We start from the raw sequence: 21693 nt of genomic DNA on the forward strand, positions 1-21693 counted from the left end.
AAAGTGAACACTGTCCTCCTGGGTGAAAGTTGGTTGCTGTTGGACCCGTCCACCTGCCCTACTCTGACTTATTGCCCCCTTTACGTACATGGTTGAAAGCAACTTTGACAGAGCTGTGCTTAGTAAAAAAAAAAAAGTGGCCTAAACAAAATGAAAAGTTGAAACAAACCGGCTATAGCTTGAATTAAAAAACAACTTTTGGAGACCCTAGTCAGAATGGTCTGAGGGGGGGAAGTAGGACTCGTGACCACAGTACTGGCCTCCTACTAGGCTACTACTTCTACTACTAATAGTAGGCCTAATAATAGCCTAATAATAATCATAATAATAATAGACAGATGGTTATAAAGGGAGGCTACTGAAAGTGTCTTCATTAAAAAACAAATCTTTTCACCAGCTCCTTGCCCCACTCTGTATGTATGAATGGTTTGGGTGCAGACCAGATGATATTTGCTGATGTGAGCTCCCACTTCCTGCTCTGCCTCAAGTGAATTGACGCGGCTGATAAGCGCCGTGCGGCCAATAGGAGCGCAGCAGGGCGGAGAGCAGCGGCAGATTGTACTACAGTAGTACCGCCGCCAACAGTAGACGCGTCTCCCGCTCAGTCTGTCGCTATTCAACATCCTCTGGTTAATGGATTATACAGTTTCCCTCCAAGTGCAACATCAGCTGGCTGTGTTCCCGACACACTTCTATCAGGGCTACAGTGTGGAGTTACAGGTACATTTATTTTGCATTCCACTTGCCAGTCCCGTCTCTTCTCTTTTTTCTCCTCTTCTTCAGTACTATCCGTGATGAGAGGCGTACATGCGTGCAGAGTAGTAAGTGTGACTTTATGGAGATGCCTTACTGCGGGGGAAAGGCATGGTTGTCGTGTTGCATGCTGATGTTTCTCCCCTCACCGAGATTCTTGTTGCGTGCCGCCGGGAGACGGAGCGGAGCGGTGGCTGCTCGCGCGGTACGGTGCGGTGCACATGGGGGTTCAAAGTAAGGAGCAGCCGGGTGGAGGTTGACCTCACGTCTCATAATACAGGTCCTACATGATGGAGAGCGGCGGGTGTGAGGAGAGTCCGGCTGGGGACACCCCAGGGGGTCCTTTAGGAAGTCTCCTGTGTATGACTGAGACAGACAGCAGTCAGAAATATGTCTTTACTGTTTAATCAGTGGCTTAACTTTCAGTGCAGCATACAGTGTTATTAAACCTCCTGCACCTCAGAGGCACTGAGGATCTGTTTCAGAGTTTCAGAATAGGGTCAGTTCTGTAGAGCGTGGCTTTTTATTCCTACTATGGACAAACAGTGACGAATATGAAGCAAAGCAACAATGTCAGCATCCCAGGTTGCTCTGCATGCAGGACAACGGGCTCGTCGATTCTCTCAAGGTGACATTTAAAGTGGATTAGAAGCAAAGATGTAGCGGAGGGAGATAAACACACCTTCCTCACCTCTGTGGAACACTATACAGTGCCTGGTTAGAGCTCATGAGAATCCCCATCGCATCAACTGACACTGTGGGTCATAATGTCAAAATATAATAACTTTCATTAGTTGATTTTTTTTTCCCGTAATCGTGGTTGATGTAGTAGACTGGAGGTTACAGTTTGTCATCTTTTTTCCATTTTTTTTTTATCATTATGTATTAGTGGAATGAATGGTCTACTTGTGGCACACCAGACGAGAAATTGATTCCCGATAGATAAATCAATTCCTAATAAATTCTATCAGGAATTTTCTCTGGAAATATATAAGCATATAAGCAAGGGATAAGCAAAGCTCAGCTTTTGAGAAGTGTAACAGAAACATTGTTTTAATATTAAATAAAAAATAAAATATAAAACGTTAAAATATTTTTTCTATTTTTCATTCAGTGACCATGTCCCACTTGCACAGGAAAGCAAACAAAATAGTAAATATAGAACATGGTGGTGCAGCATTTCCTTTGATGTCTCTCAGGTGACTTTGGTTTTAATTAGGTGCAGCATTAAAATGGTTGCTTTGTTTTCCATGCACAGCTCCAATATATTTGTTTTTTGCCCACCTGGTGGGATGTACACTTTGGTAATGGCTGCACCTCATGAATATTTTCATTATTGATTAACCTGCTGATCATGCTCCTGATTGTCGGCTAGTTTTTTACTCTCTAATTGTCTTGTTTTGTCAGAGCAATGGTCCAAAATATAAATATGTTTAGTAAACTATAAAACTATAAAAGATGAAGAAAGCCTGTAAATACTCACATTTAAGGAGCTGCTGGAGCCGGTGAATGGTTGTCATTTTGTCTTAAAAATAACAATTAGTTGATTTTCTATTGCTGTTATCTGTGTAGATTATGGAGAACCACATTAACTGGTTGTTTAATAATAGTTGATGGAAGTGACGGGGGGGGGGGGGGGGGGTCGCCCCTGACCCTCAGTCCATCAGTGGTTGATAGGGTAGGTGTATGACTACTTAGACAGATAAATTACCAAGGAGGGATTGGCTATTCTCAATATTTGGTGGCTTTTTGGCTGACAGGTTGGCACACAGTAGACAGCCAGAAAAAGAGGTGTGTATTAGGGGTGGGGGAAAAAATGTATACAGGGTAGTGTCGTGATGCATCGCAATATTGTATCGATACACAGTTGCAGCTTGTTCCACCTGGAGTAGAAATGGTCACGTTTTGCTTTTTTAAGCCACCAACATGAGACTTGCTTTGGCGTTTTGGTTCTCTTTCTGTCTCCTGTGGCTCTCTCTCTCACAGACGCACAAAAAGACTTACAAACATGATATATAACACATGTTTTAGTAGTCTACAGTAGTTCAGAGAAGATTTCAAAATATTGAGATATATATTGTGTATCGCGATATAGCCTAAAAATACTGTAACATTATTTTTAAGCCATATTGCCCAGCCCTCATACAAATTAAACTTTTGGTAGCCTACAAGAAAAATAAAATGAATTCCCTTTTCAGTCCACTACAGTATATATATTTTGCAGCAAAAGAAAAAAGATGAAGTGAGATGAACAAACTGTATATATATAACTGTAACTATGTATATATATATATATATATATATATATATATATATAATATGTTATTGCAATACTCAGAATGTTGTAAAATGTTTAAAATCACAATAATATTGTATTGTGACTTAAGTATCATGATAATATTGTATCATAGGGCCTCTGGTTATTCCCACCCCCAGTGGGTTTATACCCCGTATGGCTGCATTTTACCCCCCACTACACCACTGAATTAACTGTAAAACAAACTGCAATATATGTGTAACCATAAGTACATAAGATACATTGAAAAGTATCTTTTTTTAAAGCGTCATCATTTGTTTTTACTCTACAATCTGTTTTCTGTGTATAGTCGGTGTCACTTTGCTCAAACAGTAGGTATTTCATTAACAAACAGGAGCCCTCCTTCTTTCCTGCAGCACCAGTTCAACACATACTTCAGATCCAAATATGGATGACGTGTTTCATTTTGCAGCCTCCAGCATGATGAGAAAAAGAATAATGCAGCATTTCACCAACCAGGCGCTCTAAGCTCCATCTCAATCTGCCTCATTTAAAGTTGACTCTTCCCCCTGAGAAGCTGCATGATATCATCACCATGTCCTCCTGTAAACCACAAGATGGCTCCATCCTGGCACCATGGAAGCTGTCTTGAATTTTTATTTAGGCATGACACAAACCTTTCTCTGTCACTTCTTCTCTCTTTTAAGACACCTCATGAAGGTGTGCACTAAACAGCAACACGTTACAAACAGCGTCAGACACTAAAGCTCCTTCATCGACCCTTTCTTTAATATCCTAGTGATTTTCTTGTGTCTGTTCAAGCGCACCAGTCATCCTTTCTATTTTTGAAAAACTTCAAGAGGGAAAAAAACCCACTTGCATTATTCCCCCGTCTGCTGTCTGTAATTTGTGATGCCTATAAATAAAAGACTTTGAAGCTCAGCGCTTCGATGTCATCAATAATTGTTTGCTTTTGTAAAGTTAAAATTGCCCTGCTTCTTTGTTGCTCTCCGTTGCCTTCTTGCTGCAGTTGTTCGCAGTTCTATCTCCATTATTTCTTTCATAGAAGGTCAACCGAGATGGGTCTAAGGATTTTTATAAATAGCACACAAAGAAACAAAGAGCTCCAATAATCTCAGCTCAACACATTTATTTTCACAGAGTGCAGAAGTTGTTTTGATGCAAACAACTGAGCAAAGTTGGCCGCATCACAGAGGGAGATGTGTGCTTTATCAGAGGTGATGAATCTTTTCCTTCAGTTTTTCATTACAGCAAAATGGAAAATAAAGTTAAAAGGGTCCATACTGGCCTCGGATCTGCACAACAACATGTGTCTTTTTATATTACTAACATGCAAACTGCCTTCACTTGTAGTGTCTAAAAGAAATATCCAATGAAGCATCCAGAAAGTGATTGACTTTGCAGAGTTCAAAATAAACCATAGCACTTTTTTAAAGATAGAACTGAAGTGAAGTCTTGTCTTGGCAAGATAACAATCATCTCAACTGATTGATCAATGTGTAACAGATGATAGATTTTTTACCACCTTGTCGGACAAACCTGTGAATGAGTTTCAGGGGTACGGTTTTTACCACCAAATGATTAAAAAAAAATCAATTATTGATTTTTTAAAATCAATTAAGGAAATGACCAGGTAGTTTAAAAACTGGTATAAGCAGAAATCTGGAAAAGGCAAAAAAACCCAAAAACAAACAAAAACTCAAAACACCAGAATTTGGAAATACACCCTCTTCCTGCTGCTCTCCCCTCTCTGTTCGAAGCCCCTCCCACCAGCGAACCATGGGCATATGCATGCACTTCACACAGTAACCCAGTGTTTCCCATATATTGATTTATTTATTGTTATTTCATCGTAGAGATGCAAGCAGCGCAACCACTCAACCCCCTTCTTGCTCCGCTCTCTCTTTCTGTTTATCAGATCACAAATGAGACAAGAATCAGCTGGCTAGCCACCCCATGGTCCCTCGACCTCACTTCCCGCCACTGAGAACTGCTTTGGCGGGAGGCAGGTGGGCGGGCAGCAGATCTGGAGACGGTCCTTTGGTTGGCAGCTGTAGTCGCTTAATTTTGGCCAGCCTAAACCCCCTAAGTGCTGGGCTGGTGGTCAGCAGCAGTGCCAGGTCAAACCTGTGTAACGGCAGCAACAGAAAGTTTGCTGATCTGGCGGGGAGTCAGGACTGTCCGGCTGGATTTGTGTTGCTGTGGCCCCCAACTGGACACACTGTGAACTGAGGCTCTAGTCAACCTTAGCTCACATAACATAAACGTGAACTAGAAGCCACAGCCATGGTTCTTTGGCTTTGGTTAGAAGGAGGCTAAATTGTTTTCTCTCCATCTCTCAATGACTTTGCATATATTGACACGTGTTTTGTTTCATTTATTGTCAGACTCTCTTTTAGACTCTGTTTTTTAATAAGTTAGTCCTCCTTTTACGGGTTCCTTAGCAGTGTAGGTAGTTGTTGCCAGTGTTGAAAAAAGCAACTTTCTCTGCAGGATTCCCTGCCATTGATTTAAGCTTTCACTAAAGGGAAGTGCATGCACACCTATGTCTGTAGAACAGCCAATAGGAATGCAAAGTCTCCCGTCATGGGCTAGATTTTCTAAAGCCTGATATCAGAGCCAAAAGGAGGTGCAGAAGTTTAGTTTTCTTTCACACCACTTGAATTACAATATGCTCAAAGTTTATTGTGAGATTTTTGCCCAGTGGCATCAAAATAAAACTGCCCACACCAGCTTTGAATAAGTCCAGCAATTTAGTATTGCACATCCACAGAGTTTTGAGACTTGAGAAAAATAGATAATATAAAAAAACAATGGTGGAATCTGATGCAGCAGATGTGGAGGTATCAGCTGATTCCAAATCCACCTTCTGGACTTTGATCAGACTTACTCTAACGTGCCTGAAGTGCTTGCCGTGATCACGTCAAGTCTTTGAGGGCACCAGGAGGACATAAAATGCAGCATATGAGATGGGGCTTAAAACCTCAGTTGTTTCCATGGAAATGAAAGCAAATTCTAATTTAATTTTCTTAGCTGGTAGAAACCAACCTTGCTTGTCCAACTTTGCAGATTATGACTAAACAATCACATGCTTGCAAAAAAAAAGCAAAAAAAACAAAACAAAACTGTGAGCGGTTCAATTCCTGGCTCATCCAATCTGCATGTCAAAGTATCCTTGGGCAAGATGCATGTTGAACTGATAAGCAGGTGGCAAGGCTTGGTCACTGGTGTATGAATGTGTGAATGTAGCATGTAGTGTAGAAGCTCTTTGAGTGGCGGGAAGGCTAGAAAGCCAGTTCATGTGAATGCCAGATGTAAATGTGAGATCATCAGTTTTAGAAAAGTAGGACAACAGACACTCACCGATTGCCAGAAATTGACCAAGACCAACAACTGGCTTGGTGTGTCAGGGCTAGGGTTGGGTATACATGTGGGTACTCGATGTTTTTAAGGTATCGACTGAAATACGTCGGCACCGAGTAGTATCAAAATGACTCCAGTCAAACGAAACCTGCATTCAGTCATTTTTGGGCAACATTGAGTTTGGTGCATTTGGGCGGTTGTTGGCTACCTGCTTGTGCTCAAGTTAGATGGCTGCTTAGACTGCACATACAAACATAAATATTTAAACTTTTTTCAATATGAAGAAGAAGAATATCAAAAAGTCAGAATGTGTCAATATCTCGACTATTTATAGTCTTTTAGTCTGTAAGTGTCCACTGATCAAAAGGACCAAAATGGGTTCTCTTAAAAAAATAATCCATGTTGTGAATATTGTTTTCAGAGGATAAAGAGAGGTATTGTGTCGGTGAGCTAGATCAAATGAGTGATTCATAATGAATTATAGCCTGCTTAGTTCAGTGAATGAAGTAAATAAAAGCCCAAGCTATTAATTAAAGTTTTATGGTATACTACAGGCCACTCCAGTCACATTATAGGTTTTGATTGAAGGACTCGATCGCTATCGGTATTGCTTTGAGGGTACTGGTGGTATTGGTATTGGAATTGGAATTGTATATTTTAAAATGATACCCAGCCATAGTCAGGGCCCTAAGACCTGGTGTAGTCCTTTCAAAGCATGACCCCAAACTGACAAAACAATTAACCTTGGAAAATTCTGATTCTGGAGCATTCCCTCTTACTTCTCATACTTCCCATCATACAACTCTATGGTGTCTGTCATTAGACCTCCATTAGACTAGACTCACAAGTCAGTCTTTAGACGCTTTGCTTAACTAAAGACTGATGACTTTCTCCCTGATTTTGTGTTCAGATGGGCAGATACAATTTCAGAGTTTAAAAAAACTCCCTATGTTGCAGAACCAATAGCAAATCTGCAGGGTGGTCCTTCGGTGGCTCGCTGAACTCTTGTGCTTGTAAACACAGTCCCACTAGAAACACATGTAGTGGTACAAAATGGCTCAGCCGTGCTCGCAGAAAATGCCGTCAAAGTTAGTGGATGTTTGTCGCGTTTGCGGCGACACATTCTCGCCAACTAAAAGAAACAAACATAATCTTTTACAAGGCCATGACTGATCTGTCCGGCCGGACTATAGAGGGAATCGCCTTGTTGTTTACAAATACTTCCGGGTAGAAAACCAGCAGAGCTTTAAGCTATATATATATATATATATATATATATATATATATATATATATATATAGCACATAGCACATACAGGCATTTTACAGGCTTTTTTTTCCTCATATACTGCTCTGTGGATGTAGTGACAGTTTCAGCAAATATGAAGAATGCTCTGCTTTATATATCACATTTTTCACATCACTGTATCAAAAAATATTTTCTTCACGGATGAGCACATGTTTGATAAAACGGAGTTAAATCTCTCAGCATCCATTTTCAAGCTCTCTGTGTGTTTGTTTCCTTGCAGACGAGAAAAGGGGGCGTGCACATTTCCGAGAAGGCGTGTCCTTTTCAAAAATGCAAGAGGCGTTGCTTTGTTGCCGGCCGTTTTCGCCGGTGTGTTAAACACACTTTAGAAAGGAGTGTCCTCAGACTATCAGAAGGCGGAGATCTCTGATTGTCTGGTGGCAAGACTACCATTAGACCCTCCTTGCAAATCTATTTACTTTTCAAACCCCATGCCACCAATTTTTGTCTTAGGTTAATTGTTAAAATGTCCAAGGTAGGGATGCACAATAATATTGGCAAGTCATCGGTATTGCCTGATATTGGCTATCAGATCAGAACTATCAGAATCGCCCAACATGCTTTTTCTGAATTTTCACAATGACTGAATATTACATACATTGAAAGCTTTTATTTCATGTCTCCATCTGCTGGTGGGCCATCATGATAAGAGCATGCATGTAAAATATGATGTTAATTCCACTACAGAAGAGACTTGATGATCACTAGAATTAGGTGGGGAAAAAAGTGGATATATTGATCTCGGTATCGGCCAAATTAGTAGTTATATATCAACATAATATCCAACATCGTGCATCCTTAGTCCAAGGCTGAGCTGCAGTAAACCTGATCATCTGTCACCCATCAACCAGACATTAGAGAGAGATATAGAGAGTTATTTCAGAGGGAAAAAAGTTGCCTGTTGCAGTCTTTAGTGATCACTTATAGTGGACAATTAAAAACATATATCACCTAATGACCTTAAAGTAGGAGTCCACATGTTGAGGTACTGCTAATTAAACAGCTTAGTGATTGTATTTAAAGCTACAGGAGAATATATATTATTTTGTATTCACTGATTGGCTGTTGGTGCACCAAGAGAGTCTTTAAATCCTGGACGGACTCAATATATGGATCTACACACTTCACCTTACAGTCAAGTGCTTTGTGAGTGAGACTAAGTGAGCCTTTTACCAGAGAAAGATTTTAACAGCCAGCTGCACTGGGTATCATCTAAGAGCTGCTGAATTTACAGTATCTTGCAACAGGTGTGTGCTGTTATATTCATGCTGTAATATTTCCTTGACAGCAGATGATTTGAGTTTGAATCATCTAGCTTGATGTTGTGCCCGCACTTGAAAGAATTAATCCCATTAGGATGACCAGTGTCACAATTTTATTGTCACACCGACTCAACATTTGCCCTAAATGTCTGCTCTGGCCGAACACCAAGCTGATTATGTTACTGAAGTGCAGGCAGTCTGCCCAGTGTGCGTGTTAATGTTTTCACTCAGCAGATCTGTGGACGGCGCTTAGGTCACACTGCATGGGAATAGGCCACTTAGCAGCAAACACAAAGTAACTGCTCATTGTTTTGACCTGGAGGCATGGCATTACAATTTGGCTTGCCTTTGCGTCCCCAAAGCCAAAGCAGCAGAATGATAGAGACAGAATGGGAGGCAGATCAGTGCACAGGGCTCTGGGATAGGAAGTACAGTCTCTGCTATGTGAGCGTGTGCAGCCTCAGTCTGGCTAATTTGCCCTCCCCCTCAGGAGCAATGTTGGAGTCTCTCACTAACCCCGGAGCACCAGCTGGACAAAATGCTGCTGATGATAGAGGTAACAGTTTCTATGGGCCTTACAGGTCAAAGTAAGTGCAGAGAGGCCAGACATCTGCTCTCACCTTTATATCTGTAGCTTTGCCTTTCTTCCTTACTAAATCACCTACCAGCAGGTAGTCTCATTTATTTTGAAGATGAAACATTTTCTTGGCTGGATTTACTCAAAGACTGGACTATAAAATGACATTAAAGCCCCTTCTCCCACTGGACAATAAACCCACTAACAGCCACTAACATCTGGCATTTATATTTAATGGGAAAGGTGACAATCGGTGTACACTCCTGGGACGAATGACTCTGCAGCAGTCTTGAGTATTTATCATCTCCTGCTCCTCTTGGCAATGATGGAAATACAACAGTAGACTGGTTTTAGCCCCTCCTCCAGTGCTATACTATGACTCCTCACCCCAACATACCATCTGTCTCTGTACAAGCAGTGTTCAAACACCGTTAAAAATGTAGCTGGCACCAAGTTTGAGAGAGAGGCTGAAAACAATTTCACTGGCCTACATGCTGCTTTCTACTGTTTGTTAACCTGTTTTCTGGTCCACCTGTGAAGTCAAATGTGACATGCCAGAAAAAAACAACAACAACAAATAACAAACTAAACAAAAACAGAAAGCCATACTTGTCTACAGACAATGGAGGGGCAGTCTATTGTCTATTTTAAACAGATTTGTGTTAATTTCAGTGGGAAAAAAGGGTATTAGTGACATGTTGTGTCCTAAAACCCACCTGGAACCAAAAGCTGACAATCCTTTCAGCTTCCCATGGGCAATTGTCTGTTAGGTCACATGTTCACAGTACAGATGAGTAATCTTGTCAGATAAAGTGGAGCAGGACTCCAACATAAAAACCTCACTATAACAAAACTAACAGTAATACTGTTGTGTTAATTGGTTATGTCCTTGTTGGGGGTCATGAGAAGCGTGGGCGTATTCTATACAAAAGGCCCCACCACCTCTCCTACACTGGAGACAGACATACAGACTTTGTGGTGGTTTTGAATCGTTTTTTTTTTGTGCCATTGTAGCTGTTAAACATCTTTATGTGGTTTTGTGTATCTGTGGGTATTTTGCGTGTGACACTTGTGTGGCTCCTTGTAGTAGTTTTGCATCCATTTGCAGTCATTTTGTATCTCTGTGAGTCTCTTTTTTGATTGTTTTGTGTTTTTTGTAGTTATTATGTGTCTATTTGCAGTTCCTTTACATCTCTTTGTGGTCATTTTGAGTCTCTTCCTGGTCTGTATGTGTTAATTTGAATAACATTTCACAGCTGGGCCTGTGCCCAGGAGGCCCATTCAGTAATCCATCCACGGTGACAAGGTGGTTTGGAGTTGATTAATTGCAATCACACTAAATAAGAGTACAGGAAAGCACAAGTCCTCTAACCTAAATGACAAAATAGGTTTGTTATTGCCTTTAAGAATGAGCTATTTGGTATTTTTTTGGGTGACGTCCCAGACTGTTGCAAATGAAATGTAACTGTTCATTTGTCTTTTCTAATCTGTCAACTATACGGTGTGATTGTTTTTAACTTTGGGCTACTACAACTACTTAGTTAAAGTTAGAGAATGGTCATGGTTAGAATTTTAATACGATAACATTTTTTATATAGATTTTTCATGCTAGCAGCACGGCTGTAAGGACAGCAGTGTTGACCAGCTGGTTGGTTGGTTTGTCCACCACTTTGGTCTGAACTGAAATGTCTCAACTATTAAAGTGCAGCTTGCAGGTTAAATTTTTTTTAAAAAATATATACATAACCTTGTCTGAAAATTACCATATGAGAAGTTAATTCAGAATTTATTATGGTTCACATGACATAAGGGCACAAATTCAGAGGAAAAAGTGGCTCTTTTTAGCTCCTCTTCTAAAAATGCTTTTTTTTTTCAACATTGCCTTATACTACATCACAAGAGGGACTCTGCGTCCTTGACCCTGCCTCTGTCCAGTGCGCAGTAGTAGGTGGAAGTGAGTCTGAGCGGTAGTAAACTTGTGAGTTAGTATTTTTTTGGTTGTTAACAGTGCATTTCACCATTTGTGATTATGCCGAATTATTGTGTTTGTGTGTTTGTGGAGTTAATTTTCGTGCCTGGGTGCGTTTTGTGCAGGTGAAGAGGCGCAATTTCACGGCTTCATCTGTGACCAAAAACGCGGTTGTGTACAGTGCTCATTTTGACAAGAGGATTATGTTCCTAGTGGAGCCCGCCCGCCCTCGCACATACCCTCAAGGCTCGTGGCCCCGCACGGGGGTATGTGCATGGCCGCTCGGGTCTCCCCGAGCCTCGGGGGTATGTGCGAGGGCGGGCGGGCTCCGCGGAGAGGGGGGAACTGCCCATTGGTTCGACATCCCATTGTTCCGAAGTCTGTTCTGAAATCATCATGATGCCCTGTGGTTAAGGTCTGGTTAGGTTTAGGCACAAAAACCACTTGGTTAGGGTCAGGAAAAGATCATGGTGTGGTTTAAAATGAAAAAGAAGGTGACAAACACATAAGCCGTGAGCCTGCTCCGCCTCAAGCCGGTCGCGGCGCACCATACGCCCGCCGCGAGCCGTTCAGCACCGCGGACAGTCGGACTAATGGGATATCGAACCAATGGGCTGTCGAACCAATGACATGGACCCTGAGAGGGAGGCCTCCGTGTTTGAGATGGGAGCGGGCGGCATGAGGATTGATGGGCAGTGTGAGGCATGTTATGTCTGGTCTGGGGGTCAGATTCTCCACCAGAGCCCAGAAGGCATCCACCTCCCTGCAGCACATACTCTCCACAGCTGAGGACATGGGCTGGCAGTTCCCACACAAGCACCTATCATACAAAAAATTATCAGGAAATCTTCGTATCTCTCTCTCTCTCCCTCTGTCCCCCGTGGATGTCAATACACGGAGTTATAACATGCATAGCAAGATATATCTGATCCAAGCTGATATTTGCGCATTAGTTACTGTTATGGGTAAGTAGCATTAGTTATCTAATACTGGCAGAACTACTGGTAGCTTTGTTATAACCTAATATGTGATGGCAAACTTAATGTTGTGATGTGAACACAGCGTTAGACATCGTTAGCTGTCGTTAGCTAATGCTGGTCGCTCACCAAGACACCTGCCCAGTTCTCCACTGGTTCTCCTTCCATTATTTCTCCTAACCCTGATCTGTTCCTGGTCTCTTGGATTCCTAGCAGGCTCATAATTTTAAGCCTGTGGGCCGTCATATGCATATGAATGTACATTTTCAACCTCTTCAGTCTCAAAACTAGCACTGGGATCCATGTTTATTAATTTTACACTCAATCGAATTAGGCCGGACTCCCTTACACTACATCACTTCCGGTTAGTGGGTTTTTAGATGCCCTTAAGCACCAGTGGGACTTGCAAATACCATTAATATATAAACTAGGAATCTGTTAATGTTTGCTGGAAATGTTTCCAGCTCACAGTGAATAAATCCCCATGTTTGAAGGTGCAGTTTAACCTTATGCTAACTTCTAACATCAACAGTAACTGGAGACCAGAAGCTTCAACTTTACAGCATATCAACACGTTCTGAAAACATCTGAGGTGAGAAATAGACAATGCAGTAACATAATCTTGAATCATATTTGACCAGCGCTGTCTAATTTGACTGTTTGACTGCGGTTCACGAGCAGTGATTGAAATGATTCACACACTCAACTCTGATTGGTCGTTTTCCTTCATGTGCCAATAGAAGCACTAAGAGGTGATAGAGTAGGCAGAGGAGTTTGATTTGTTTCACAGATTATCTATCTCATGTACTGCAGTGTAGATGCAAGACAGTTTCAGCAAACTGCCACTTTTTCTTATAAAAGTTACCAGCAGGTGATCCTGAAGTTAAATTAGTCATTATATTCTGGTGACACTGTGATTTATAGGCGTGACACTGTAATTGCTTACCTTCCTCTGTGTACCATAAGCTGTGTAGCTAATGACATTTCAGTGTAATTACAAAGGCTGCCCGCTGTTTGCTCTGTTGTAGCAGTTTCAGGCACAATCTCACTTTATTCCACTCAGGACTGAAGAGTATTTGTCTCTCAGCACTTTAGTACAGTTTGTGACTTTTAGATGGCATCTCTTACAGCCTGAGGATTCTTGCCTACACTGGCTTTTACAGTAATATCAGGCCCCAGAGAGCTGCATTGGAGGCCCTCCAAAATTCATGACCGACATGCTCACTTTATTCCTTATCATCATTCACTGTCAGCAACAGGTCAGCAAAGATAACAACCATTCATTTAAAAAGTACAATTCTTGCCATTGTACCATATCAGTGATTGATTCTTTCTGCTGCGCTGGGCGTTTAAAACTCATCTGTTTCACTTGCAAAGTCAGGCGAAACGAGAAAAAATGGAGGTGGAGTAAAGAGGACTTCCCGAGAATATGAATAAATGGTGGACTATGAGGACCATGACCTCTGACAACTTAATCATAGCTGGCTGTATAGATTGTAAATTTTGTTTGGATGCTTTAATTTGCTACACATCAGCACTCTGACAAAGTGGATGATGTATTGATTTTAGAAATATACATCTGCATCTAGTAGCTGCACTGAAGAGGTGTCTTTTAAATTCTAACTACATTTCCTCTGTCAGCAGCAGGTTTTCAGAGACGAGATAAGCTGGAATATGTTCTCTAACAACATTCAGACGATCACAGAAGAACTATAAAACTCTGCAGAGAGAGATCCAGAATGAATAAATTCTTTAGCAGCTCTGAACAGCAGCAGGGTTAGCAGCTCTTTAGGGTGATTTAGAGACCGCTTGAATGGAGTTGTGGTCAGGGAGGAACTACTGTGTGACCACAATGGCCCATACTAGCTATTTAATGAAAAGGCCAGCTGATCAAAATGCCATATTACCGCAGTATAGGATGTCTAACCTTAAGCATAACTAAAACTATAATTATGGTTGTCTTTTTAAATGTGGTGATTTGAAACATCTGTTGGAGTGTCTTGTTAAATCATACTGTAAAATCTTTTTTTTAAAAAATTACCTTTATAATTGTTCTCAGATAAAAGGTTAGCTGATGACACATGATGAGTGGTAAGACTTGTATTCTGTCTGTTAAGCATGTGTCATTGTGATTATTCTGCAGTGGCAGGTCCTGAGGTCTCAGAGCTGAGTGGTAGTTTTGTCAAACCAAGTGTATCCAGTGTTGACTGAGACTTTTCTGCGGAGCGGGTTTAATGTTAGCTTGGCTGCCAGCGGCTAATGCCCTCTCTGGATGGTGGCATGTGAGATGAGCCCTCGTGTTCGTAGTATTTTCAGAGTACTTGCAGATTGCATGTGTCACCAAGTCCTTGTTTCCTTCTATGTTAAAAAATCCAAATTAAGTTCAGACATTCACACAGGATAACTGCACTTAACTATGCTGTTTACCAGTTCTATACTCACTCAAATTGAAGTTGTTATGCTGTGTCTACACAGAGAGGGCTCCAGGTGCATTTTGCAGCCGTCCCTCTTACACCTGTCTGACGGAACAGATGCACTTTTTACTTTTTCGTCATGGAAAAATAATGTGTGGTGGGAAGCATTGTGGTACTTGTGGAGATTGGGCTTGGTCTTTAGACCACTTTTTTAAGGTTTTGGTCTCATCTCAGAATCATCTGCGTCTTTGCCTCGTCTTGCCTTAGTCTCAGACGAAGAGGACATGAGGTTTTATTTAAAGAAGTCAAGGCTAAAACTGCAGCTGGCATCACTGAAAATCACACAGTGTTTGTATTTGTTTGCTTATAGTAAAGAAAGGAAAACTGTCACTCATAAAAGTCACCTCTGCAATGCTTTTTGCTTATTTAATCAAGACTTTTCTCTTGTTACACTTATACACACACACACACACACACACACACACACTTATATATAGTATGGCAATAAAAGAGGGAACTGAAGACAAACTTTTATTTGTTTTCCCATGTTTTTATGGGAATTTGGATCTTTCCAGTCAGTTTGGTCTTGGTTAAGGGGGTCTTCACTCCGACACTGGTGTTGAGCTCTGTGAGCTGCCAAATGTGGGTGACCTATAGCTGTTTTAATTGCACATGTGTTGGCTTGACTTGACTTGATTTGACTTGGCGCGTGCACCCAGGGCAGCAGGGATTTGTGTGTTGTGTCTTCATACAACAGGGCTATATGATAATGTGTTTGTGCTTGTGAACCAAGGGAATGTGTTTCTGTCCACCCCTCGGTGTTATTGTGGTCAAGATTTTTAATTTTCTCTCTGCACTGCACGAACATAAGCCAGATGCCCATCTTCTCCAGCTTGCTGCAGTGTTTCAGAAGCATAGGTGTAGCACTGAAGCAACATTGTGGCTTTGCGACTTTTTTCTTCCAAGTGAGAAAATAGAATACTTACTGTTCTCATGATCCGGTTTAAATTTCCATATATTCTTTAATAGCTATAATCCAATCATCACGAAAGTGTACGTCATGCAAGGGAGCCAATAAAAAGAAACTGAATGGTCAACGTGTGTTGATTGATCCATGCTGTCAACTCAGGCATTTCCTCACATGAAGAAAACAGTCCACTTTTTAAGTTGCTGGTAGCTGTGTATGAAATATGCAACACTTTTCTGATGGTTTCTTTATTTGCATTATTTGTATTATTCTCTAAATGATTACAAAGCCCATCTGCGGTCACTGCAACCCTGCTTGGTGCGTTTATATTGGTAATGGTAACACAACAACGACAATGGAAACGCTCTGTTACACGAAATACTGTGTCTGGCTGCATTCTGCGTAGGCGCTGATGGAGCACCAAAGCTGGGTGCTCTGCTAATGTGCTGCTCATGCGACACTTCTTGTGTAGACATTGTGTTAAATTACTGCTGATTAACAGCTCTCTATCGGCTAAACAGCAGCTTTCATTAGGCAGCTGTAAGAAAAGCAATGTATCTATTAGTGGAGCTGTGTTGGCAGTGATCTGATTCTTCAGTAAAAGCTAGTCAAGATATGAACAGCTTGTGCACCTTTCTCTTCATAGGTGTGTATTAAATGTTGCAGGGAGGAATAGGAAAGGAAGAAATAGCGAGGGTGAGTTGGTCCAGATGGCAGGCTGTTCTTGAGAGAACTACAGAACCTCCAACCTTGAACTTTGCCATGCTTTCCTATGAAAAACCATTTTTACAGTCCTTTCACAGTCGCCCACAGCTCAACTCAGCGTGAGTAGAACAAATTCCACAATACTGAGAAATCTTTTATTTGTATCTAAATTATGTTCGTCAGTAGCTGAAAGGTCAGAACTTGGTCATTTTGTGATCAAGTGCCTGTGGAGAAACGGAGTATCTCAAACCCCGCTGATTGCAAGTATCTCCTATCAGCTTTGACTTGTGAAATCTGAAGTCAGGCGCAGCCCTAACAGCCACCAATAACTCACACTGCCTCAGTTCTCAAGTGTCATGAGAAATATGCAGACTATGAGTCTTTTTTTTTTTTTAACAGGACCTCATTATGACTTTTACTGCGTTGAGCGCTTCAGCAGTTCTCTGTGACAGTAGCTCAAAGCCACGGCTTCCCAGCACTCAGCTCTCAAGCTGATACTCCTAATGTGTGGAGCCATTATGATTAATTGCCAGTTTTACTACTTTTAATACTGCATATGGAATGAATGACCAACTTCTGATTTATGACATACCACGATGTTGTGCGTGTGTAGTCATCATTCTTCATTAAACAGGTCTATACTTTATTGAAGGTTACTTTAGTCTGGGAATTGAGAGGCAGCGTGGTTCATTATTTTTGAGATGGGTTGTTATTTTTCTCTAAAATTTAATTAGCATTAGTCTATCTGAGGAAATCCCAACTGAATAGACAAAGTAAATAAATGATAGTTCATTCAGTTAATTTTGAATTCAGTGTTATTGTAAATGTGGCTCTACAGTTAGTTTGTGTATGTATTTGTTGTCAGGGCTAGAATTTAGCCAAGATTTGTTACTGCAGCTTTACATCACTGTCCAGGATAATTCATGTATTATCCTGTATATTACACTGTCAAAATGCATGAATAAGATTACTAGTATAGCTTCAGAGATACAGAGGGTAATGTCAACATATTTTGAGAAAAAAATGTAATGAAAAAAAGCATTATTATCACAATATTTCAAAGATAAATTGTAGATTTTAGTACAACAAAGTATTTTTTCTTGCGATTTTACAATCCAATTTTTAAAATAGTCTCCGCCACCAAGTCACAGCCGGTCACACCGTTGCAATAGCTTGACTCAAGCTGACTGATGATGTCAGCTGTGACCAAGCTTGTCAGCGGCTGGTTTTAGAATGAAAGGCACACAGGGTTTCCAACACATTCATTTATTTATGGAGGCCCGCCACAATAAAAACATCTGCCGCAACATTTTGATTTACTATTTTTGGAGCTGGACAGTACGTCAGGAGTGCTGTTGGAATATATATACCGTTCGGTTATTCATTGCTCCACACTCTTGCAGCGCAGAATGCACTCTGGGTAAAGACAGCAGCAGAATGCCAGGCAAAGTGAAAGTGAGACTTAACAGTTTATTGCGCTGGGTCTAGAAGTTAGCCTTTGCAGCAGCTGCACATCTCATCCATTGATTTGATCTGATCAGCTCTGATCGGATTGACTGATCAGTTATCCACCCCTCGACTCAAAACTTCACAAACTGCTGCTAAGAGGAAAAAAAAGAGTTCTGCCTGCACCATGTTCAAGATCTGCAAAACCTCTGACTTTTGAGAGGGATAGACAAGGACAAGCTGGCCAAGTCAGTTACAAACTGTCTGCAAAAATTCATCATAGATTTAGTCATAATCGAACTTGTTTGCAGTTATAGGTGTCCTGCCAACAGTTTTATCAATATCTTTTTTATAATGGTGGCCTACCGGGAAAATGTTTTTGGGCCAGAGGGGGTTTTTCCACTGCAATACTGAGAATGGCCACTTCCATCGAGGCCTGGTCTCCGTCCTCATGGTATGTCTGTGTTGCATGGCGGGTCAATGCTGCTGCTCACTGTATGTGCTGATGTCACACAGATAACCTACTCATTGACTGATTAATAGGCGCTGGTTAAATTACTGTGTCATTGTTATTATGAATACAGTCCATCTAAAGCTCAGGTCATTTTGTTTATGTTTTTGCCCTTTCATCATCACTAGAAATGCAACTGTAGCAAATATCTCACTATCACTATCCTCATTCATATTTCATGAGGCTATACATTATATTCAGCTACAAAAGAATCTTTAAAAGGTGGAAATCAGAAGGGGAGGACAGCCATTGCTATGGAGATGATACACTGTCTAGTTGCATTGGTGTAAACTGGCAGAACGTTACAGACCAGCGTATTGCAGGTAGTTGCAAGTTCCAACTTGTCTCGTTGCGAATCTTTGGTCTGAACTGGGCTTCAATGACTCCTGATAAGCTGATAACTAATAAGTAATTAGCCGTGGTTCATTACACATTGAAAAGTGCACACAACATAGAAACAAGTACAATTAGTCGGTACAATTTACAGACTGTTGAGTTTTTTCATTGAGTTTTTCAATTTCACAATGGAGGCTAAAAGGCTCATTTTCAGTCCCTTTCCTGACATTTTGGATTCCCTTCTCTCCACACATGATTTCCTGTCATTGAATGGCTGCCTGGTGCCCAGTGAATACTAATTCATCCAGCTGGCATGCAACACACTCAGACTATGGAAAGTGTACTCAAGAACATTTTTCCAAGCGCTGATAGGGAGTGCTTTTCTGTTCCACAGTGTGTCATTGCTACTGTGTCTTTCCACTGTAATGAATGTATATCTTTTTTAGTTTATTTCAAATTATCATGTTAAAAAAAATAATGTAACTTCCCAATAACACATCTCATTATGAACTAACATTATTGTTTTACAGTTTGTAAACCTGATTGCATTTTCAAATACCTAAAGGGATACTTACTGGGTCCCTGGACTTGCAAGTCAAGAGCAAAAGCTCTATCGAAGCTGCTGTATAATTTATAATTTATAGACCTGTTTAATACCGCTTAAATTAAAGTCTTTTTGTCATGAATTATATAAGGTCCTCTATCTCCTAAATTCAGTAATGACCAAGTAAAAGTGGTACTGCAGGAGTGCTTTCAGATGACCTGACATCAGTGGAACGTTACTTTCATTTCCTGTAAATTCTCCAGTGATGACGTTCCGGTATAAGATGGCTGTTTACTGTTCAACAGAGTCTTAGTTTTGACACATTACTGCTGGTCACTGATGCCTATGTAGTGCGAAATAAACAGTTAAAATGATGAATGAAATGAAAATTGAAATGAAAATATATACTTGTATCATTACAGACTTTTAGCTTAGTTTTCGTGAATCAGCGGTGCCAGTGTCAGTACCAGTGTGGCCAGACATGCACAGTGCAGATATGGTGGAGCTGGAAACAGATTGGGATAAAGTGTTCAGGGCTCATGCAGTCATGACCTTTAAAATGCCTCTTTTCCTCTCTTTTTAAAGCACTGTGCTCTGTGCTCCAGCTCTCGGACAGTGAAATGATGGAGAGAACAGTCTGGGGCTGATCTGCCACAACAGCTTCTCACAAGATGAATCTGAGGTCTCTGTGTGGGAGGTGCTGAATCACCCCAAGTGAATACAGTAGCACTTTAAATTAAATTAGCTTAGGAGGAGACACATTTGGTTTTCATATTGCTCTGGTTCTTGGAGATCATTGCTCAGTGTAGAGAGGGATCAGTGGTATTAGGCATAGCCAGGCAAAACTGCAAAGACAGTGCTGTTAAAAGTTTATCTTTGTTTTTAGCCAAGGTAGCAGCATTGTATAGGGATGGCAGGCAAAGTCCCGCCCAGTTGCCAGAGGAAAATGTTGGCATTGTTGTTTCTGTTTCTGCAAACCACATGCTTTGAATGCATGTAGTGTATAAGCTGACTTTTGTCATCAAGAGGTGGAGGGAATGGTGTATGGTGTGTCACCTAGGCGAGAGGCCTGCCAAGTTGCAGGCAACTGTTTCAGATCAACAAACAACAAAACCAGTTGTTTTTTAGTGAGTCGCCATTGTGCTCCCAGTGACATTTTAGTCACCAAACTTAGGTGACTAAGAAGTTGAACTGTTGCCATGTTTATACCAGGTGTAGTTGCACAAAGACATTACAGTGTTGCCTGCTGGAATAGTCCCATGAAAAGCCATTATTTTCCTCTCTAAGATATCGCTTATTTTTCTGCCGGAAATGTGTGACCAACAATGGGTATTGTATGCCAAAACATAATCTTTTCCTAACCATAAAAGAGTAGTTTTAGTGCCTAAACCTAACCACGTGTTAACCATAGTGTTGTTGAAACATAAAGAAAGGTAATGTTTCATCGTACCTGCTACATAATATCATACAAATGTAATGTATCTGTGGTTTGCAGAAACATGCAATGCCAACGTTTATTTAGGTTCCTGAGTTATAAGGCTCTAGTTTTGCAGACCAGGCGAGGCGGGGGCGCAGCGCACCTGCGCTTCACCAACTGGGTGTGGCCAGGCGGATTTTGCAAGTTTGGCACACCGTGTGCGCTGGCGCAGCTACTCCTCTTCCCCACCTCCGTCCCTCCTACCTGCACAAGTCAGAAAGAGGGAGGAGAGAAGGCGTGGAGTGGGTTTTACACACATCACACCAATCAAATGAGCCCCTCTCCTCGCCCTTAAATGTGCCGCGCGATGGTGTAATGAGAGTTTACTCAATTCGCCATAGCAGAAGAGAGCAGCAGCGTCAGACAGCCAAACTTCTCCCAGGAGGAAACTGATGTTTTGGTCCGGGAGGTCCAAGCTCGCAGTGTCCGAATATACGGAACAGTGAGCAGACCTCCACGGGCTGATGATGCAAAGGTAGCCTGGGAGGAGGTCACCACAATTGTAAATCAATGTTGCGTTTCTCTCGTGCGCGCGTGCGCTCTCTCTTTCTCTCTCGCAGTCTCACTCTGTTTCTTTTCTTTTGACTTTTCTAAGATGACGGATGCTGAATATATACTCCCTATCTGATGCTGTGGCTGTTTGTGGTTGGCTGAGAGGGGTGTGAACTCATTAGTTTGCAGCTGTGTTAATCAAATCAGGTTGGGTTTCCATTACGCATGCCAAACGTGCCAAACGGTGCCAATCCCCTTTGATCTGACATCAGATGTGACGGGACAGTCGATATAGAGATACATTTATGTACTGA

General features: G+C 41.3%; 1 protein-coding gene across 1 annotated transcript in view; it reads left to right on the plus strand.

Moving 5' to 3' along the window:
* The first annotated feature begins 592 nt into the window (after positions 1–592).
* zmat4a (zinc finger, matrin-type 4a) overlaps positions 593–21693 on the plus strand; it is a 215036-nt gene continuing 193935 nt past the window's right edge. The window contains exon 1 of the mRNA XM_049578366.1: positions 593–720. Within this exon, the coding sequence (XP_049434323.1) occupies positions 634–720 (87 nt within the window). The 5' untranslated portion in view covers positions 593–633. The remainder of the gene's footprint in view (positions 721–21693) is intronic.

The sequence above is a fragment of the Epinephelus fuscoguttatus genome, linkage group LG6 (genome assembly GCF_011397635.1).
Source record: "Epinephelus fuscoguttatus linkage group LG6, E.fuscoguttatus.final_Chr_v1".
In the NCBI taxonomy this organism is placed as follows: Eukaryota; Metazoa; Chordata; class Actinopteri; order Perciformes; family Serranidae; genus Epinephelus; species Epinephelus fuscoguttatus.